Genomic DNA, 18,190 nt, shown 5'->3' on the forward strand with positions numbered 1-18,190 from the left:
AAAGCTGAGGATTCAGAGAGGTCCTAGTAGATTCCATCAATAGATGGTTATAACATTCTCATGCTATAGCAATCTGACTCTATTGGGGGTTACCGCACTTTGTATTCCCAGCGATGTATTAAGAGTTTGAAAATGTTATAAAAAAACATCGCTTTAAAAGGTTTTTTGGATACCACGGCTTATAAATGGTTGGAAGACGTCTTCACAGCTAAAGGGGCCAAACAAAGTGCGAACAGTATTTTTTATAACGTTTTCAAACTCTAAATACATTGGTGGGAATACATAGAAAGTTCTAACAGTATTTTTTATAACATTTTCAAACTCTTAATACGTCGCTGGGAATACAAGTGCGGTAACCCCCTATGTCCGCCTTACGAACCACATATACCTTCTTACCCAACATGCTTGCTCATTACAGAGCCGTGGGACAACTCCGAAGCCGAAGAAACCGCCGGGAGAAGGGGACTTCGAAACCATTAAACTAATCAGCAACGGGGCCTATGGGTAAGTCAGCGGCCTGAGGGTACCAAACCGCTTGGTCATGTCCGCACAGGAGGTTATCCTGGCTTGGGGTTCAGCTCCAAGACAGGGCCATATTCCCTGTTGCCAAACAGAAGGGGAAGGCTGGTCCACCATTTTCACCATGTAATGTGTGATATTTATTGTGTGTGTGTGTGTGTATGTATGTATTCATTCATTTATTTATTTATTATTTCCGCTTGTTAACCCGCTCTCCCCCGCCAAAACCGGGCCCAGGGTGGCTTACAAAATATAAATGTCCCATTAAATCAGTAAAAGCATTAAAAAAAATTTAAAATAGCCCTATGAAATCAGTGTGGTGTAGTGGTTAAGAGTGGTAGTTTGGAGCGGTGGACTCTGATCTGGAGAACCGGGTTCGATTCCCCACTCCTCCACAGGAGCGGCGGAGGCTAATCTGGTGAACTGGGCTTGTTTCCCCCGCTCCTGCACACAAATGCAGCTGGGTGACCTTGGGCTAGTCACAGCTCTCTCAGCCCCACCTACCTCACAGGGTGTCTGTTGTGGGGAGGGAAGGTGATTGTAAGCCAGTTTGATTCTTCCTTAAATGGTAGAGAAAGTCAGTATATAAAAACTAACTACTACTACTACTACTACTACTCTTCCTCTTCTTCTATAATTTACCTAAGGCTCCTCTAGAGTGTAACACAAAACACAAACTTCAGCTAGGCGAGCAGATGGAATAAATACAAATTGAATTAAAAAGATATTACCAAAGCAGGGAGGTTTGGGAGGCCAGTGTTCATATATAGGAACCGTAGCTGACCTCAACCATAAGCCTGGTGGAATAGCTCTGTTTTACAGGCCCTGCGGAACTCTCCAAGGTCCTGCAGGGCCCTGGGCTCACTAGAGAGGCTATTCCACCAGGTGGGGGCCAGGCCAGAGAAGGCCCTGGCCCTGGTCGAGGCCAGCTGGACACTCCTCGGGCAGGGGACCACCAAAAGATAGTTATTAGCTGAGTCCTCTGGGGAACATACCAGGAGAGGCGGTCCCACAGATACGAAGGTCCCAGACCATGTAAGATACCGGAAAAGGTTCTCATAGGCCCCCAATTCATGCGGCCTCCCTGTCTCCCAGTCCGAAAGAAGATGGAGACTTGGGTGTGAATGTGAAATAGCCACATCACACGTTACGTTTCAGGGTAACTGAGGTGGAAGGTGCATGAAATCCCCCACTCTACATAGGAACAGGGTCTGTTTTGTAGATAGTCTGCCTTTCTGAGACTCAAGGTTGGGTTACGCTGTGTAAGTCAAGTACAATCAACAGGATAGGACATCCTATGAATAGCTCAAGAGGGTTTGGACTTCTTCTTCTTCTAAATGAAGTAAATAATGATAAAGAACTGGTGTTGCTGAGGATTGAACCTGGGACCTGCTGCGTGCCATGCAGGTGTTCTGTCACTGAGCCGCAGCTGTGCATGATGACTCCTGGTCTCTGTTTCTTGTGATTTCGGGAGGGCCCCCAGAGTCCTGTTGGCTGGAGCCCAGGAAGCGACTCCCGCTGACTGCGTCTCCTCTGCTTCTTCCTCTCTCAGAGCCGTGTATCTCGTGCGGCACAAAGAGACTCGCCAGCGCTTCGCCATGAAGAAGATTAACAAGCAGAATCTCATTCTGCGGAACCAGATCCAGCAGGCCTTTGTGGAGCGGGACATCCTGACGTTTGCCGAGAACCCCTTCGTGGTCAGCATGTTTTGTTCTTTCGAGACCAAGCGCTACCTCTGCATGGTCATGGAGTACGTTGAAGGTACGGGGTGGAATGCCCTAGTGCTGCGGGCTCTCTGCAGTTGCCTTCGCTTAGGGCTTTTCCGCATTCTCGTTTTCCTTGCTTGTACGTTCCTGTAGCTTCAGGGTTTTTTCTTTTCTGCATGTGTTTTTCTCCCTCTAGTGGTCGATTCATTATTACACCGGTTTATGTCCGGCATATCTCCCTGTAGATTAAAACTGCAGGTTTCTATGCCAGACATAGAGCGATGGAATATCAAATCAACCACTAGAGGGAGCAGAACACATGCAGAAAAGAATAAACAAAGCAACAGGAACACATAAGAGAGGAAAATGAGAATGCAGCAAAGCCCCTAGACCAGGGGTGTCAAACTCAATTGTTACAAGGGCCGGATATGACATAAATGTCGGTTGGGCTGGGGCATGGCTTGCCAGGCCAGATCAAGAGTGGGGGTGAGGGTGGGGTGGCTGGCTCGTGGGCCGAATAAGTGCCCTCAAGGGGTCAGATCAGGCCCGCAGGCCTTATGTTTGACACCCCTGCCCTAGACTGTGCCAGGGGGGCATTGGCAGAGGTTCAGGGAGCAGTTGCCTTGGGGGTCCGGAAAGTTATTGGGGTGCAGGATTTTACAGAGTTAATTCAACATCACATTACTAAGAATTTCAATTAAGAGAAGTCAAACATCAACTACGTTTATTTGATTTATTTCTTATTTACGTTATTTATAGTCCCCCTTTCTCGCTGGGACGCAAGGTGGATGACACAGAGTGAGTCAAATACAGTCAGCAAGATGGGATATTCCGTAAACTGTGCAATAGGACTAGGGCTGTAGAAGCAACCAGAAATCTTAAAAAAAAATTGAATTTGCCATTTCATTAGTCTAGCCCTAGAACCTGCTTAGATTAACGTACCACAATCTCACTTGCACGCAAGAATGTTGTTTTATTTTGTTCTGTTTAGAATAAATTTGTGCTTCAAGCAAAGTTCCCAACACCCACTGCACCCATTTCCACGAAACACCTGCCCTGGTCCTCTCCCTAACCACTGGACCTTCCTTCCAGCATGGTGTAGTGGTTAAGAGCGGTGGAGTCTGATCTGGAGAACCGGGTTTGATTCCCCACTCCTCCACATAAGCGGCAGAGGCTAATCTGGTAAACTGGATTTATTTCCCCACTCCTACACATGAAGCAAGCTGGGTGACCTTGGGCTAGTCACAATTCTCTCAGCCTCACCTACCGCACAGGGTGTGTGTTGTGGGGAAGGGAAGGGAAGGTGATCATAAGCCGTTTTGATTCTTCCTTAAGTGGTAGAGAAAGTCGGCATATAGAAAAGTAACTTTTCTTCTTCTTCCTTCTGGCAGGCGGGGACTGTGCCACGCTCCTGAAGAATATTGGGGCTCTTCCCGTTGAGATGGCTCGCATGTATTTTGCTGAGACCGTCCTTGCCCTGGAGTACTTACACAACTACGGCATCGTCCATCGGGACCTGAAGCCAGACAAGTACGAGACCGAGCAGCGGCCCCCACCCATCCAGTTCTGTTCCTTAAGGGGAGACAGCACTGTTCAGTGGGGAAGGGCACTGATCCCCCCTCCCTAGATCACTTCTTGGTCGAGGGGCTGGCCGTGACGCGCTCTCTGGCCCCTCTGATTCTTCTGCTTCCTCCCCAGCCTCCTCATCACTTCTATGGGACACATCAAGTTGACAGACTTTGGTCTCTCCAAGATGGGTCTCATGAGCCTGACCACCAACCTCTATGAAGGCCACATTGAGAAGGACGCCCGGGAGTTCCTGGACAAACAGGTGGGGGACCCTTGAGGTGAATGCATACGCGTGTCCATGTGTAAATCTCTAGAGCAGAAATTCTGCTAGAAGGTTAGATTTGAGTCCAGTAGCATTTTAGAGACCAACAACGTTCTGGGGGTGGGGGACAATCCTAAGCAGGTCTACTCAGAATCCTAGACAGGTCTAGTGCATCTTACTCTGAAAATAAATCATAGAGTCATAGAGTTGAAGGGGACCACCACGGTCATCTAGTCCAACCCCTGTATAATGCTGGAAATTCTCAACTACCTCCCCTCTCAACCTTATTGACCCCAACTCCATGCCCAGAAGATGGCCAAAACAAACACACAAATCACACTAACACATTTTAAATAGAAAAATAGCAGTCGCATTTTATGCTAAATCTCTTCTAATTTAAACATATGATTATCATCTAGATGATAATCTAGTTTGGTTCTTTACTACTGATGAGATAATCAAACAGGTGGATCTAAGAATACACCTGATATGTGCTCATTATCTTTTCTAAAGCAAGATTAGGAGGCCAGCGTTCACTCTTAACTCTTGGCCTGCTGCCTTTATAATAAAGGCAATGTCTACTATTTCTGTAACTTTTAATTAGCTGTCAAAGATAAAAGTAAACCCTTACGCAATCAGAGTTCACCAACAGTTGAACCTGGTACAAACCCACACTGCAGGAAAACACACATGACCAGCAAGGAAAGGGATGATATAATCAAATGCCTTCCATGGAGATAGATCGCGATGGGTAGCCGTGTTAGTCTGTCTGTAGCAGTAGAAAAGAGCAAGAGTCCAGTAGCACCTTAAAGACTAACAACATTGCTGGCAGGGTGGGAGCTTTCATGAATCACAGCTCACTTCTTCTGAAGATACTTGAAGGTATTTGAGGAAGGTATCTGAAGAAGTGAGCTGTGACTCACAAAAGCTCATACCCTACCAGAAATTTTGTTAGTCCTTAAGGTGCTACTACTAGGAGCCCTGTGGCGCAGAGTGGTAAGCTGCAGTATTGCAGTCCAAGCTCTGCTCACGACCTGACTTCTATCCCGACGGAAGTCGGGTTCAGGTAGCCGGCTCAAGGTTGACTCAGCTTTCCATCCTTTCGAGGCCAGTAAAATGAACACCCAGCTTGCTGTGGGTCAAGTGTAGGCGAATGGGGAAGGCGATGGCAAACAACCCCGTAAACGTAGTCTGCCTAGTAAATGTCGGGATGTGACGTCACCTCATGGGTCAGGAATGACCCGGTGCGTGCACAGGGGACTACCTTTACCTTTTACCTAAGGTGCTACTGGACTCTTGCTCTTTTCTGCTGATATAATCAAAGTACTGCTACGGGCGCACCGTTCCGTGTTTCCCAGAGAGTTCTGTGGAATTGCCCCAGCCTGAGCGCAAGATTGGAGCGAGCTAAATGAACATTGGCGTTTCGACAGGTGTGCGGCACTCCGGAGTACATTGCTCCTGAAGTGATCCTTCGCCAAGGCTACGGGAAGCCTGTGGATTGGTGGGCGATGGGTATCATCCTGTACGAATTCCTGGTGGGCTGCGTGCCCTTCTTCGGAGACACGCCTGAAGAGCTGTTTGGCCAAGTCATCACCGGTACGTGGAAGGCAGATGTTAAGTCGTTTTGGTGCGGCCGGGAGCAGCTACCCAGCCTTAGAACCGGCTTGAGGTGTGGCTGGGGGGGGGGGGTGAGGGGCCCCCTGCTCTTTTCTGGTTGTGAACAAGGGATTGAGCCAGGGAAGAGATGGGGTTGTGCCAGACTGGAGAAGCGAATAATAGAATCATAAAGTTGGAAGGGGTCACCAGGGTAATCTAGTCCAACCCCCTGCACAATGCAGGAAATTCACAACTACCTCCCCCCACACACACCCAGTGACCCCTACTCCATGCCCAGAAGATGGCCAAGATGCCCTCCCTTTCATCATCTGCCTAAGGTCATAGAGTCAGCATTGCTGACAGATGGCCATCTAGCCTCTGCTTTAAAACCTCCAGGGAAGGAGAGTTCACCACCTCCCGAGGAAGCCTGTTCCACTGAGGAACCGCTCTGTTAGGAAGAATTTTCTAACGTCTAGATGGAAACTCTTTTGATTTAATTTCAACCCATTGGTTCTGGTAAGAAGAAGGGAGGACTGCTGGAAATGGAGCGTTGGGGTGGAGGTGTCATTTGATTCTTCAGGTTGAGATAATTTTTGGGACAGATATAATATTTTAGCTGCAGCCATAAGTATTTTTTTTATAGATCGGAAGCCTTTATAAAAATGCCTTTCCCAAAAAAAGGTGCTCCGGCCAATCAATGCAATAAAAATTGGTTTTAAAACACAGAAATGGAAACCACTACATCAACGCTAATTCGAAACAAAACACCAGAACCAAACTGACCGATCGTAAGAGTTCTTTGAAACGAAACAGTGCTGCACCCCTCCCGGAAAACAGCCGGAGAGGGCGCGCTGCTATCTTCCAGTGGCAGCCCGTTCCGCAAGACAGAGGCCGGCAGACAGCAAGGAGACGCTCCGGTGAAGAGTGTCACGGTCCGATGGGCGCCTAGTGAGAGTCAGTCCTTCTGATTAAAAATCTTTTTTAAAAACATTTTATTTTTATATAAAAGGATACCGAAAAAGAAAGGGGGGGAGTCGAATAAAAAAAAGGGTGTCGGTGTCCAAGCTTCAATATAATACCGGATACATTCATCTGTCTTCAACTTTAACTTTAAACTTGCACAATTAAAATCCTATATTGAATTACATATTAAAAAGTTAGAAAATTGGGAGCATTAATAGGTGGCTAATAATCGAGTATTGGCTATTGCAATTTGACTGTACATACCCTTTTTATATCAGTATTCTAAAACAACCAACTTCTAAGGCTAGCCATTACCTTAAGATTCAGCCTCTATAGCCGCAAAAAAGTCAGACATCTTGAAACACATAAATATTTATCATATAGTGGTTGCCATTTCAAGTTAAAATCGTATATTTGATAGTTTTTCATCAGATGTGTTAGCTTTGACATGAAGCGTACTCAAATAACTTATTAATCCATTCAACCATGTCTGGGGAATTACAAGATTTCCAGTATATTCTGATTAAAAAACTTAACGCAGTCTCTGCCTTGGAGAAGTCGCATGCTCCAAAAACCAAACAGACCACAAGCACACCAGATTCCCGCCGGGGTTCTTCTCTCAGCTTGGGCTGGGCATCGGGTTGCCAAGTCCCTCTTTGCCACCGGCCGGAGGTTTTTGGGGCGGAGCCTGAGGAGGGCGGGGTTTGGGAGGAGAGGGGCTTCCATGCCATAGAGTCCGATTGCCAAAGCGGCCATTTTCTCCAGGTGAACTGTTCTCTATCAGCTGGAGATCAGTAGTAATAGCAGGAGATCTCCAGCTGATACCTGGGGGCTGGCAACCCTAGCGGGGCAAGATGGCACAGCCGGGGTTCCTGCCGCGTGCGACCCCTCCCAAGAGTCTTCTCTCTGATCTGCCGCTTTCAGATGACATCTTGTGGCCAGAAGGCGAAGAGGCGCTTCCTGCCGACTCCCAACACCTCATCTCCTGCCTCCTGCAGACCAGCCCCCTTCTGCGTCTGGGTGCAGGTAAGGACTGGTACCGACAGACGGGCTACGGTAGGAGTTCGGTGTCCCGGGTTGCGAAATTTCAGACACAGAAAACAAGGGGTTTTCGAACGGTAAAACATACTTTTATTATGCAGTAGCTAGACAATTTGATTGATTTTTATATTTTTATAATTATAACTATACATTTAGGTATATTCTGTTTTACTTGATTAATATTCATGCTTGTTATATGGCACTGTATTTGATTAAGTGTCAAAGATAGGACATTTTGGAGGACTTTCATTCATAGGGTCGCCATGAGTCGGAAGCGACTTGACGGCACTTAACACACACACACATTTGATTAAGTCTATTGTTTTATTGATATGCTACATTGTTTTTGTGTTTTAAACGGTTTTTACCCTTCCCTATATTTTCCTTTCTGTATCCCCCTAATAATAATAATAATAATAATAATAAAGAAAACAAGGGAGTTTTGATAGAACTCCCTCGTTTTCTGTGTCTGAAATTTCGCAACCCGGGACACCGAACTATTGGCCGGCTTTGGGTTCGGTGAGGTCCTTGTGAGCCTTCCCAAAGCACTTGGGACATGCCCTATTTTCTCTGTTTAGGGGCAGTATCGCTACTTTCTAGGCAAGATCACCTGGTCGCCCACCCACTTGGGCACACACACCCTTGCCAGTCTGTCCTGTTCCCCATTTATCATCCCCCCCCTCTGATTCGTGGTGGCGTCCCGGAGAGGAGAGCAGTGTCGATTGTATTGCAGGTGGCGCCTACGAAGTAAAGCAGCACTCCTTCTTCAAAGATCTGGACTGGAACGGGCTGCTGAGGCAGAAGGCGGAGTTCATTCCCCACCTGGAGTCGGAAGAAGACACCAGCTACTTTGACAGCAAGTATCGCAAGGGGGTTCCCCAACATTATGTCTACCAGTATTTCCCTTGGCGTCCACCGAGGTTTTCAGAAAGTGGGTGGGGCCATTGTAAGGCAGGGCTCATTTTTGGCTTCCTTCATTCAGTTGAAAGAGTTTCCCACGGGACAATGAGGAGGACTGGAAAGCAACTGGTGTGGTGGTTCCATTCCCCCTTCAGGGTTCCCTTCTTCCCAGGAGATGTGAGGAGGGAGGTATTCTGTTTGGCTCTGCCTCCTGAGGCAGCCATTTCAGATTTGGCTCTACTTCCACGGCAGCCATCTCATCAAAAGGCTTAACCCGACTCTAGTCCATGAAACCTTGGCAGTCTTTAAGCCGCATTCCTACAGTCTCAAGGTGAAAGATACCACCACAAACAGGAAGATAATGAAAATCTGGTTAGTGTTTAGGGTACCGCCAGGCTCCTGTGGAGTTTTAGACAGCAAGCGCGGCCCTTTTCGGCTTCCAAATTCTGCATTGGCTGACGGAGTGAAGCCGGTGATGATTTTCCACCATCTGCTGACCCCACACCTCTCTCCCTAGCTGCACTCCATGAAGGGCTACCACCCCTTTCCCCCGAAAATGTCCCCTGCTTTGAAATGTTGGCTAGTGACTTGCAGTATCACTTTATTTTCCAAGGCAATGGTAAGCAGGGAGGATGCCATCAGTGGGACTCACTGCCTCAGGAAGTTCACCAAAGGACAGACCCAATGGTTCTCTGGAAGAGCGGCATTACCCAAAATATCCATCCAGTCAGTGGCATTATTGCTGCTCGGACACTCTCCTTTTCAGGGGGTTGTTTAGGTAGAGACGAAATGCTTTTTCAGATGGAAACCGTGTTGATCTGCGTAGAATAGAACAGCGAGATTCAAGTCCAGTAGCACCTTAAGGACTGACAAATTTCCAGGGTATTTTGAGAATCAAAACTCCCTTCATCAGATTTGTTGTGTTTAACAAAGGGAACTGTGACTCTCGAAGACTTCGACCCTGGGAACCTTTCTTTAAGGTCTTTAGTCTTTAAGGTGCTGCTGGATTCAAATATTGCTTTTTTAGATGTTGTCTTCCTATTCGTAGTGGGATCATTCATCTGAGTACATGGATACAGCAGTTTGCTTACTTATAAAACACTGGTAAGCCCACCTCGTTCGTGACCCATTTGGGGCCTTTAGGGGTTCCTGTTCCTGCAGTTTGGGCCGGGCTTAGCTGGGATGGAGCGAGACCCCCCCCAGCACGAGGCCAAAGAACTCTATGAGCTCCAGCAGGCTTTTCTCTTCCACAGCCCGGTCTGACCGCTACCACCATACCACCTCCTATGATGACGACGACACGACAGAAGACGAACCGGTGGAGATCCGGCAGTTCTCGTCTTGCTCCCCCCGATTCAGCAAGGTGGCGTCCTCGTTTGTTGCAGCTCGTTTTAATTTTGTTGTCTAGTCTTCCAATTTTGCTTCACTTAGGAAGCTGCCATTCTTTTTAAACGTTTTTCAATTTTCAGAGGGTAGCCATGTTGGTCCGCAGTGGAAGAGATAGATTTGAGTCCAGGAATGCCTTAGAAACTAATAAGATTTTTTGGGGGGGTAGGGGTATAAGCTTTCAAGAGTCAAAACTCCCTTTGTCAATTTTTTCCCAAGTGTATAATGTATCTGTTTATTTAGATGGGTTTACCCCACTTTCCCAAAGGGACTTACAACATTGTTCTCCTCCATTTTATCCTCACAACAACACTGTGGAGTAGGGTAGGCTGAGAAAGAGTGATTGGCCCAAGGGTGCCCAGTGGACTCAATTGGCAGAGCGGGGATTTGAACTTGGGTCTTCCACATCCTGGTCCGACGCTCTAACTTAGGGGTGTCAAACATACGGCCCGCGGGCTGGATCCGGCCCCTTGAAAGATGTTATCCGGCCCATGAGGCAGCCACCTCCCCAGTACCAAGGTGTCAGTTATCAAAGACTGTTAAATAAAAGGAAATGAGAGCATTATTGTTTTAAGCAAGTTTGAATTGTTAGTAAAAAGTAACTAAAAATAATATAATTAACGGGCTTTGCCTGTGTCTTCTATAAAATTTATATCTCCAGTACCTGGCATTAAATTTAAAGTTACACATGGCCTGGCTCTACCAAGTGATGTTTATGTCATATCCGGCCCTCGTAACAAGTGAGTTTGACACCCCTTCTCCAACCACTATATCATGCTGGCTGCTAACCACTCTGCAAATACAGAGATGGGGGCCTTTATGTGCATGAATGGATAGTAGGGTTAAGAGAATAGTAGCACCTCAAGTTAATTGTTGCAGGGGGTAGTTGTGCCATGTGGATTTTTGTTTTTGTTTCAGGCATCTGTAGTATCTTTGAAGATAGTTTCATAGGGTAGCTGTGTTGCTCTGCACCAGGACGTAGATTCGAGTCCTGTAGCACTTTAGAGACTGACAGTCTTCCTGAGTCTCGTTTTCCCCTGTCCTGCCTGCAGGTGTACAGCAGCATGGAGCACTTGTCCCAGCACGAGCAGAAGGCCCCCGTAGTCACGAAGCGGGACCAGAGCAACAAGCACAAGGATGAGAAGATGGGGAAGAAGGAGAGCCTGGGCAGCTTCACCCTTCGAGACAAAAGCTGGCGCACGAACTCACCGGAGATGTGAGTCTCGGGCAGCGCACTCCTGCAGGGGGGGCTTCTTTCCTAGAGACGGAGGAAGCTGTGTCACTGCACCCCCTCAAACACCCATTCAGATTATCGTGGGGAATTAGCTCACATGTTTGTGCAGGGCACAGCAAAGCGGGATCTTTTACCTAAAGAGGTGGCTGTGAGCAACAAGTCCTTAGAAGGAAAAGGATGACCGAGACTTGATAAAGAGGCAGAGGTAAAGGTGGGGTTTCTCAGATGTTCGAGGGATCCAGTCACACCTTCTTTCCCCCGATCTTTGGTAGCCAGCTGTTTTTAGCCAACATCAAGTAAAGTCCCCTCCTTAACATTATTTCACATTCCCATGGGGGTGGGTGGGTGTCCATGTCAGCTGATTTTTAAAGGTTTGCTTAATTCATAATCTCCCTAACCCAGTAAATCAGTTAAATCCACATATGAATGTTTAAAGAAATGTACATATTATGAAAACCTCAGAGCCTTGTTAAGATATTGAAGGCGATGTGAGATCATACAGTTTGATAAATGAAAGCTGTTGCTCCTTGCGAGGGGGGCAGAAGCTGTCTTTCTCCGTCTATTATTTTCTTTTTCATTTGTTTTCACATTTATTGTTACGGCCATTGGCTGGCATAATTTGTTTTTACAGTAAGACATCTGGTGGAGAAACCTCTCCAAAATAGAGTGGTGGAGAACCCTCTCCAAAATAGAGAGGTGGAGAAACCTCTCCAAAATAGCTTCAGCTCCCATTACAAATGTGAACTCTCTCAACCTGTAGTTCAGGGATCCCCAACCTTTTTGAGCCTGTGGGTGCCATGAAATGGCTTCAGGAGGTGGAGCCGGACGCACAATGGCTGCCACAGCTTGCCTTCAGTCGCACCATGAAGATGCTTGTGATATGGTGGCAGCTGCAGCCAAAGCATTTTTTTAAAAAAATCTGCAACGCCAATCAGGTCTCCAGTGGCCAACCAGAAGCTTTGCTGGGCAAAAGCCCCACCTGGCCCTGCCCGTTTGCTAAAAACTCTTGGTAGGTGCCAGGAAAGGTGCCAGCAGGCACTGTGGGGCCCACGGGTTGGGGACCCCTCCTGTAGTTGATTAGGCTTCACATCTCCATCGAACCAGTTGTGTGGCTATGCCACAGTTAAGCCCCGGCTGAGAGTTTGACTCAGGTTTGGTTTCTGTGGCTTAGCCAGTGTGCTTGCTTCTGTCTCGCAGGAAACGCCTCTCCGCCTCGGAGTCATCCTACACAGAGAGCGATTCCAGCCCCCCTCTGGGCGCCCGGCGGCGTTTTTCAGCCCTGATGGACACCAACCGTTTTGCAGTGCCGCTGGAAACCGAGAGCGAGGCGCCGGCCAAGGGGCCCGCGAAGGCTCCCGCGGAAAACGGGGCTGCCGGGGCCACCCCACAGGCCGAAAGGAAGGAGAACAAGGAAGGAGCGGCGGCTGACGTGGGGCAGTGTCCTGCCGCTGGGGAGGTTGAGGCAGGTGAGCAGGGCCGAAGGTCAGGCTGGAGAGCCTCTGGTGAAAAGCTGTCACGCTGGTAGGTCGAGGGAGTGACGATCCAAGCCTACTATGAGATAGGTGTACAATGCCCTGACTGTGGGTCAAGGAGATTCCTTCCGTCTCCTCTGTGGGGAGATGCGTTTTGGCTCGGAAGGAGACCTCACACCTCTTGTGGAGAGGGAGAAGAGTACGGCCACTGGCATTTAGAGCTCTCCCAAAAGGGTCCAACTTCTCCGGTTGCCTTTTAATTTTATTGTAAACCCCAAGCATGCACTCGTCCCGTAAAGGTCTTCCAGTAGATAAGCGATAACTACACCATTGCTGGTTGGCGCCAGGGAGCGCTTGCTTCAGCTGGTGGTTGCGAGGAAATTGCAATTTCCTAGCATTTGTAGCAGCCAAGTTTTGTGGCCTGGAGTATGTAGTCTCTCTTTTTCTCTCTGTCATTCCCCTGGCAGGCGGGAGGGGGGCGGGCACATCTCCTGACGCAGTGTCAGGAGCAAACATCGGATACAGGCCTGGGCAATAAATATTTTGCTGCACGAGTCAGGAAATCAAAATGTTGGTCCCCTCCCCATTGGCGCAGCGTTCGGTCGTCTCTGTGGGCCTTCGGCAGGAGATCTTCCCAGTGGACAGGATGCCCTGTGGGTCAGATCTGTCTGCCTCCCGCTTGGGGCTACTGCTTTGTGCTTCATAGTCGAGTGGAGGGTCCCCCTGGTGTGCCACAGAAATGAGGAAATAATTGTTGAGTCCTTTAAAAAACAAAAAACATGCAATAGAAAGGGGTGGAACTCTCTCCAGTAACACCCGGTCATTTCATTGACCATTTTCTTTTCTAGGTTTTTTTTGGGGGGGATATAACTTCGTTATTTGAGGGTTGTGCCCCTGCCACCATCCACCAGTATAGGAGCACGCATTTCTCCTTTTTTTTAAAGAAAAGAAAGTGGCAGGAAAACTCCCTTTCTCCCATCCATTCTCTAGGGTTGGGATTTGTGTGCCACTGGCACGGGATTGAGGCCGGAAGCGCTTCTGCCGTGCTAAGAATGCAATCGTGTGAGGTTGTTTTCACGTTTTGTCGGGCATGTTATGGCTGCAGATGTCCTGAAACTCCTAAAATGCTCCTGACGTATAACAGCACAACCTCATACTGTAGCATTCTGATACTGGGAGAATGGAGGCTCAGGCAGTCGGATTCCTGTGATTGTGGCACGCAGCGCCCCAATGGTCAGCATGGAGCCACCTGCCCCCTACCTCCGGTGTAGCGCTTTGGGAGGGGTGGGATGGAGAAGGGGCCCCTCACCTCCCTTTGCATGACACCCCCTACAAGCTAGCTGTTTTGGCTAGGAAGGGAGGGGGGTTGCGATCCCCTACCTGGCATGGCTGAACCTGGCAGCCTGAAGCACCCAGCTGTGTGGCTTCAATCCCGCGGCAGCTCGGGTCGCCCCAACGCTGCTTTGTCTGATCCGTGGGCTCGGATCGCCCGTCATGAGGACTGGTAACTTGGCATTAGCGATGTGTGTATAGCATTTCCGGTGTGCAGAGTGCGGGGGAGCCGTTCCCCACCCCCCTTTTCTTACAATACCTGTGAGGTTCTTCGCTAGACCGGGATTTGAACCCATGGTCTCTGGTCTCCTGCTGGGGTACACTAAATGCCCCCTGCATCCTGAATTTCGTATTGAGAAGGTACGGCCAGGTCGATTTCCCCTAGAAGGTACGGCCAGGTCAATTTCCAATAGAAGGTATGGCCAGGTCGATTTCCCCTAGAAGGTATGGCCAGGTCGATTTCCCCTAGAAGGTACAGCCGGATCTATTTCCCCTATAAGGTACAATCAGATCGATTTCCCCTAGAAGGTACTGCCAGGTTGATTTCCCCTAGAGGGTACGGCCAGGTCGATTTCCCCTAGAAGGTACGGTCAGATCGATTTCCCCTATAAGGTACAATCAGATCGATTTCCCCTAGAAGGTACTGCCAGGTTGATTTCCCCTAGAGGGTACTGCCAGGTCGATTTCCCCTAGAAGGTACGGCCAGATCGATTTCCCCTGGAAGGCCTGACGTCTGCCAGCCGTCAGAAAGGGGAAGTGTGGGGCAGAGCCCTTGAGATCTCCTGGTGGGGTGGGGGGCAGTGCCTGTGGTGGAGCCCCGGGGATCCCTGGAGGGGGGTCCTGTGATGCAGGGCTGGCGTCATCATCCCTCTCTCTCCACTCCCCAATAGGCGATAAATCAAAAGCGGGTGAGCTGCAGCCCCCAAAGGAGCTGGACCCTTCAGCCCCCAAAGCTACCAATGACTTGGTGCTGCGTCGGGCCCGGCACCAGCAGCTCTCAGGGGACTCCACGGCTGAGAAGCGCAGCCCCCGCACTGGGGGCAAGGTCATCAAATCCGCCTCAGCTACTGCGTTGTCCGTCATTATCCCCACAGGTACGGCCCTCCTCCTCTTGCCCCCCTGCCGCACATCTGCCCCCAGACTAGCAGGCACAGCACTGACCCATCATGCTTTGAGCCTGGCCCCTCCCCAAGGTCCACAAACCACCACCACCACCCCCAGTGGGACCACTGGAACAACTATCCTACCGACACTCTCCCGACCCCCTCGTTTTCCACAGTATCCTTCCCATGTTTCACCCAGCTTGCACAGAACCGTACCCTGCCCCCCACCAGACCGGCCTGATCCCAAGGGGGGCATTCTGATGAAGACTGTCCAGCCCCATAGGGGCTGTTTGTCCCCATTCCATCGGAACACTCTCCCCCTCGCAGGCTGTTTCCTCTCCCAAACAGGCCTCCTAGCGGATCCATGCCTTGCTATCCCGCATGCTGCACCCCCTCCCCTGCTATAAGTCACATAGCTGCTTGGGGGCTATGTGTATTCTGCAGTAAAGACCCTGCCGCCAGAAAAGTGGGATTCCACAATCCGCATAAATTATGCAAGTGATGCGTCTTTGCACGATATCTTTTATTTTGCATGACTGTTCTGCAGATCCTGCTGTTTTGCATAATTTGTTCTGCTTCTTCTACTTACGTGCAAGGAAAGGAGCTAAACAGGGTACCAAAAGTTCCCCATTCAGCCATTGCCTCTGGCTTCTGGGATTTCGCCAGCTCTCATCCATGCTTTTTGAGGCATATCTTCAAAACCATGAAGGACTTGAATCTCACTTTTCATTTCCCATGAAATCTGAGTTCTCAAGAAGCCAAACTTTGTGCACTGTTCCGTGGCTTGGAATTGCCGCATGCACATGGCTCCGACAATTGCCCCACTATGACCAAGAGTCAACGCTGTGTGCTTGAAACTATGCTCAGAATGGTCCTTTTGAGGCACCACAGCTGGGCACCGATTTCCCTCTCCAGCTCAAAACATATCCCAGGCTTCATTTGTCTTTGGGACATCAGGGAAAGCGTATTTCTGCCTTGTTGGAAACTCATCCCGAAGTATTGCTCTGAGAGCTGCGGGCCCAGCGCCCTCGTTTGACCCCTGAAACAAGCCCTCCCTTCTTTAGGGTCTGGACCACTCCCTTGCTGCCAACGGGTTGGGAAACAACGAAGTCCTCCGAGTTCTGAGGCCTCCCCGAGGCTGGCTGTAGAGGCCAGAGAGCAACGGTGGGCTAAAGCAAGGCAGGCTGGGAGCCCGGACTCCTGGGTTCTGTTGTCCATTCGGGGAGGCCAGAGGTGCCACTCAGTGTTGATGCCGTGCAGTTGCAGAGGCCTTCCTGCTTACTCTTCGTCCTTTTCTCCCGACAGTGGAACAGCACAGCGGTTCTCCCCTGGCCAGTCCCATGTCTCCCCGGTCACTCTCCTCTAACCCGTCCTCCCGAGATTCCTCGCCGTCACGGGACTATTCGCCAGCGGTCACCAGCCTGCGCTCGCCCATTACCATCCAGCGCTCCGGGAAGAAGTATGGTTTCACGCTGCGCGCCATCCGAGTGTACATGGGGGACAGCGATGTCTACAGCGTACATCATATTGTCTGGGTAAGCATGCCTGGCGAGAGAGCCCTGCGGGCAGGCAGCGCTCAATGGAGCAGTGGTGCCACGGGGGGGTCTTACGTGCAGGTCGAGAAACCTCCTTGCGCTCAGCTCTGTCTTTTCCCTGCAGCATGTTGAGGAAGGTGGTCCAGCTCACGAGGCAGGTCTGTGTGCGGGAGACCTCATCACCCACGTCAATGGAGAGCCCGTGCATGGACTGGTGCACACCGAAGTGGTGGAGCTGATCCTGAAGGTATGCACCTGTTGGGCGGGGGCTGTTTCAGGTCTGCCACAGATAGCTTTTCGTCAGCTCACCAGCCTGACGCGCAGGGCTCCTCTTCCGGTCACACAGCCCGATTCTTCTCCCTTCCTCTAGAGCGGGAGCAAGGTGATGGTGACCACCACCCCCTTTGAGAACACCTCCATCCAGATCGGGCCGGCCCGCAAGAGCAGCTACAAATCCAAGATGGCCAGGAGGAACAAGAGGAGCGTCAGCAAAGAAGGGCAGGAGAGGTGAGGGGGGGGGAAGGGGAGGAGTTGCCGTGGCTCAAAAACGGAGCGCCTGCTTGGCATGCCATAGGTCCCAGGTTCAAATCCTGGTCTCCAATCCTGGTTTAAAGGACCAAGTGATGTGAAAGACCACTGCCAGTCAGAGTAGGCAATACTGTAATGGACTGAGGGTTTGGTTTAGTAGAAGGCAGCTTCATGGGTGTTTGGGCGGGGTCACGGCTCAGGGGCAGAGGCTCTGTTTGGAACACAGAAGGTTCCAAGTTCAATCCCCGGCATCTCCAGTTAAAAGAATCAGGTAGAAGGTGATGGGGAAACCTCTGCCTGAGACCCTTTGGTGCTGGTCTTTATGGCGACCTCCCTGTTGGCTGTCCAGAAATTAAGTGCGGATTCCTGGGGAGCTGCTACAAATCTGAGTAGATCAGGGGTGTCGATCAAACTCATTGGTTACATGGGCTGGATATGACATCAGTGTCACTTGGTCAGGCTGGGCCATGCCTCACCAGCCCAGATCAGGGCTGGCGGGGGTGTGTGGCTGCCTTAGCTGGCTCGTGGGCTGGATAAGAGCTCTCCGGGGCCGAATCCAGCCCTTGGGCCTGGAGTAGACAATACTGACCTTCATGCACCCTGATGATCTGATTCAGTACAAGGCAGCTTTGTGTGTGTTCAAGGGAAAAGCAGAAGGGGGGGTTGAGGAAGGGGCCATTCCTGTCACAGAGAAAAGCATGCTGGGAGAACAAACACCTTGGGGTTAACCCTCCCCCCAATCCCTTTTCTCCACCAGCAGCAAGAAGCGCAGCTCCTTGTTCCGCAAGATCACCAAGCAGTCGAACCTGCTGCACACCAGCCGCAGCTTGTCGTCGTTGAACCGCTCGCTGTCCTCCAGCGACAGCCTGCCCGGCTCGCCCACCCATGGCTTGGGTGCCCGCTCGCCCACACAGAGCCTGCGGTCCACCCCTGACTCGGCCTACCTAGGTAGGGAGCCTGGGATGGCTACCGGGGGGGGCCCCCGAGGGACTGTCTGCTCCCGTGGGGAGGAGGGCAAAATCTTCTTCCCTTTGTCCCCCTCAC

The 18,190-nt window shown here is 50.2% G+C and overlaps 1 protein-coding gene across 1 annotated transcript in view; it reads left to right on the forward strand.

Moving 5' to 3' along the window:
* MAST1 (microtubule associated serine/threonine kinase 1) overlaps nucleotides 1–18,190 on the forward strand; it is a 48,458-nt gene that overhangs the window by 29,166 nt on the left and 1,102 nt on the right. The window contains exons 11-25 of the mRNA XM_056855021.1: nucleotides 419–504; nucleotides 2,072–2,280; nucleotides 3,617–3,755; nucleotides 3,924–4,056; nucleotides 5,487–5,652; nucleotides 7,540–7,641; nucleotides 8,390–8,512; nucleotides 9,810–9,919; nucleotides 10,995–11,158; nucleotides 12,374–12,642; nucleotides 14,871–15,074; nucleotides 16,389–16,618; nucleotides 16,743–16,865; nucleotides 16,989–17,125; nucleotides 17,907–18,094. Of these exons, the coding sequence (XP_056710999.1) occupies nucleotides 419–504; nucleotides 2,072–2,280; nucleotides 3,617–3,755; nucleotides 3,924–4,056; nucleotides 5,487–5,652; nucleotides 7,540–7,641; nucleotides 8,390–8,512; nucleotides 9,810–9,919; nucleotides 10,995–11,158; nucleotides 12,374–12,642; nucleotides 14,871–15,074; nucleotides 16,389–16,618; nucleotides 16,743–16,865; nucleotides 16,989–17,125; nucleotides 17,907–18,094 (2,383 nt within the window). The remainder of the gene's footprint in view (nucleotides 1–418; nucleotides 505–2,071; nucleotides 2,281–3,616; nucleotides 3,756–3,923; nucleotides 4,057–5,486; nucleotides 5,653–7,539; nucleotides 7,642–8,389; nucleotides 8,513–9,809; nucleotides 9,920–10,994; nucleotides 11,159–12,373; nucleotides 12,643–14,870; nucleotides 15,075–16,388; nucleotides 16,619–16,742; nucleotides 16,866–16,988; nucleotides 17,126–17,906; nucleotides 18,095–18,190) is intronic.

Source organism: Euleptes europaea, chromosome 1 (genome assembly GCF_029931775.1).
Source record: "Euleptes europaea isolate rEulEur1 chromosome 1, rEulEur1.hap1, whole genome shotgun sequence".
NCBI lineage: Eukaryota > Metazoa > Chordata > Lepidosauria > Squamata > Sphaerodactylidae > Euleptes > Euleptes europaea.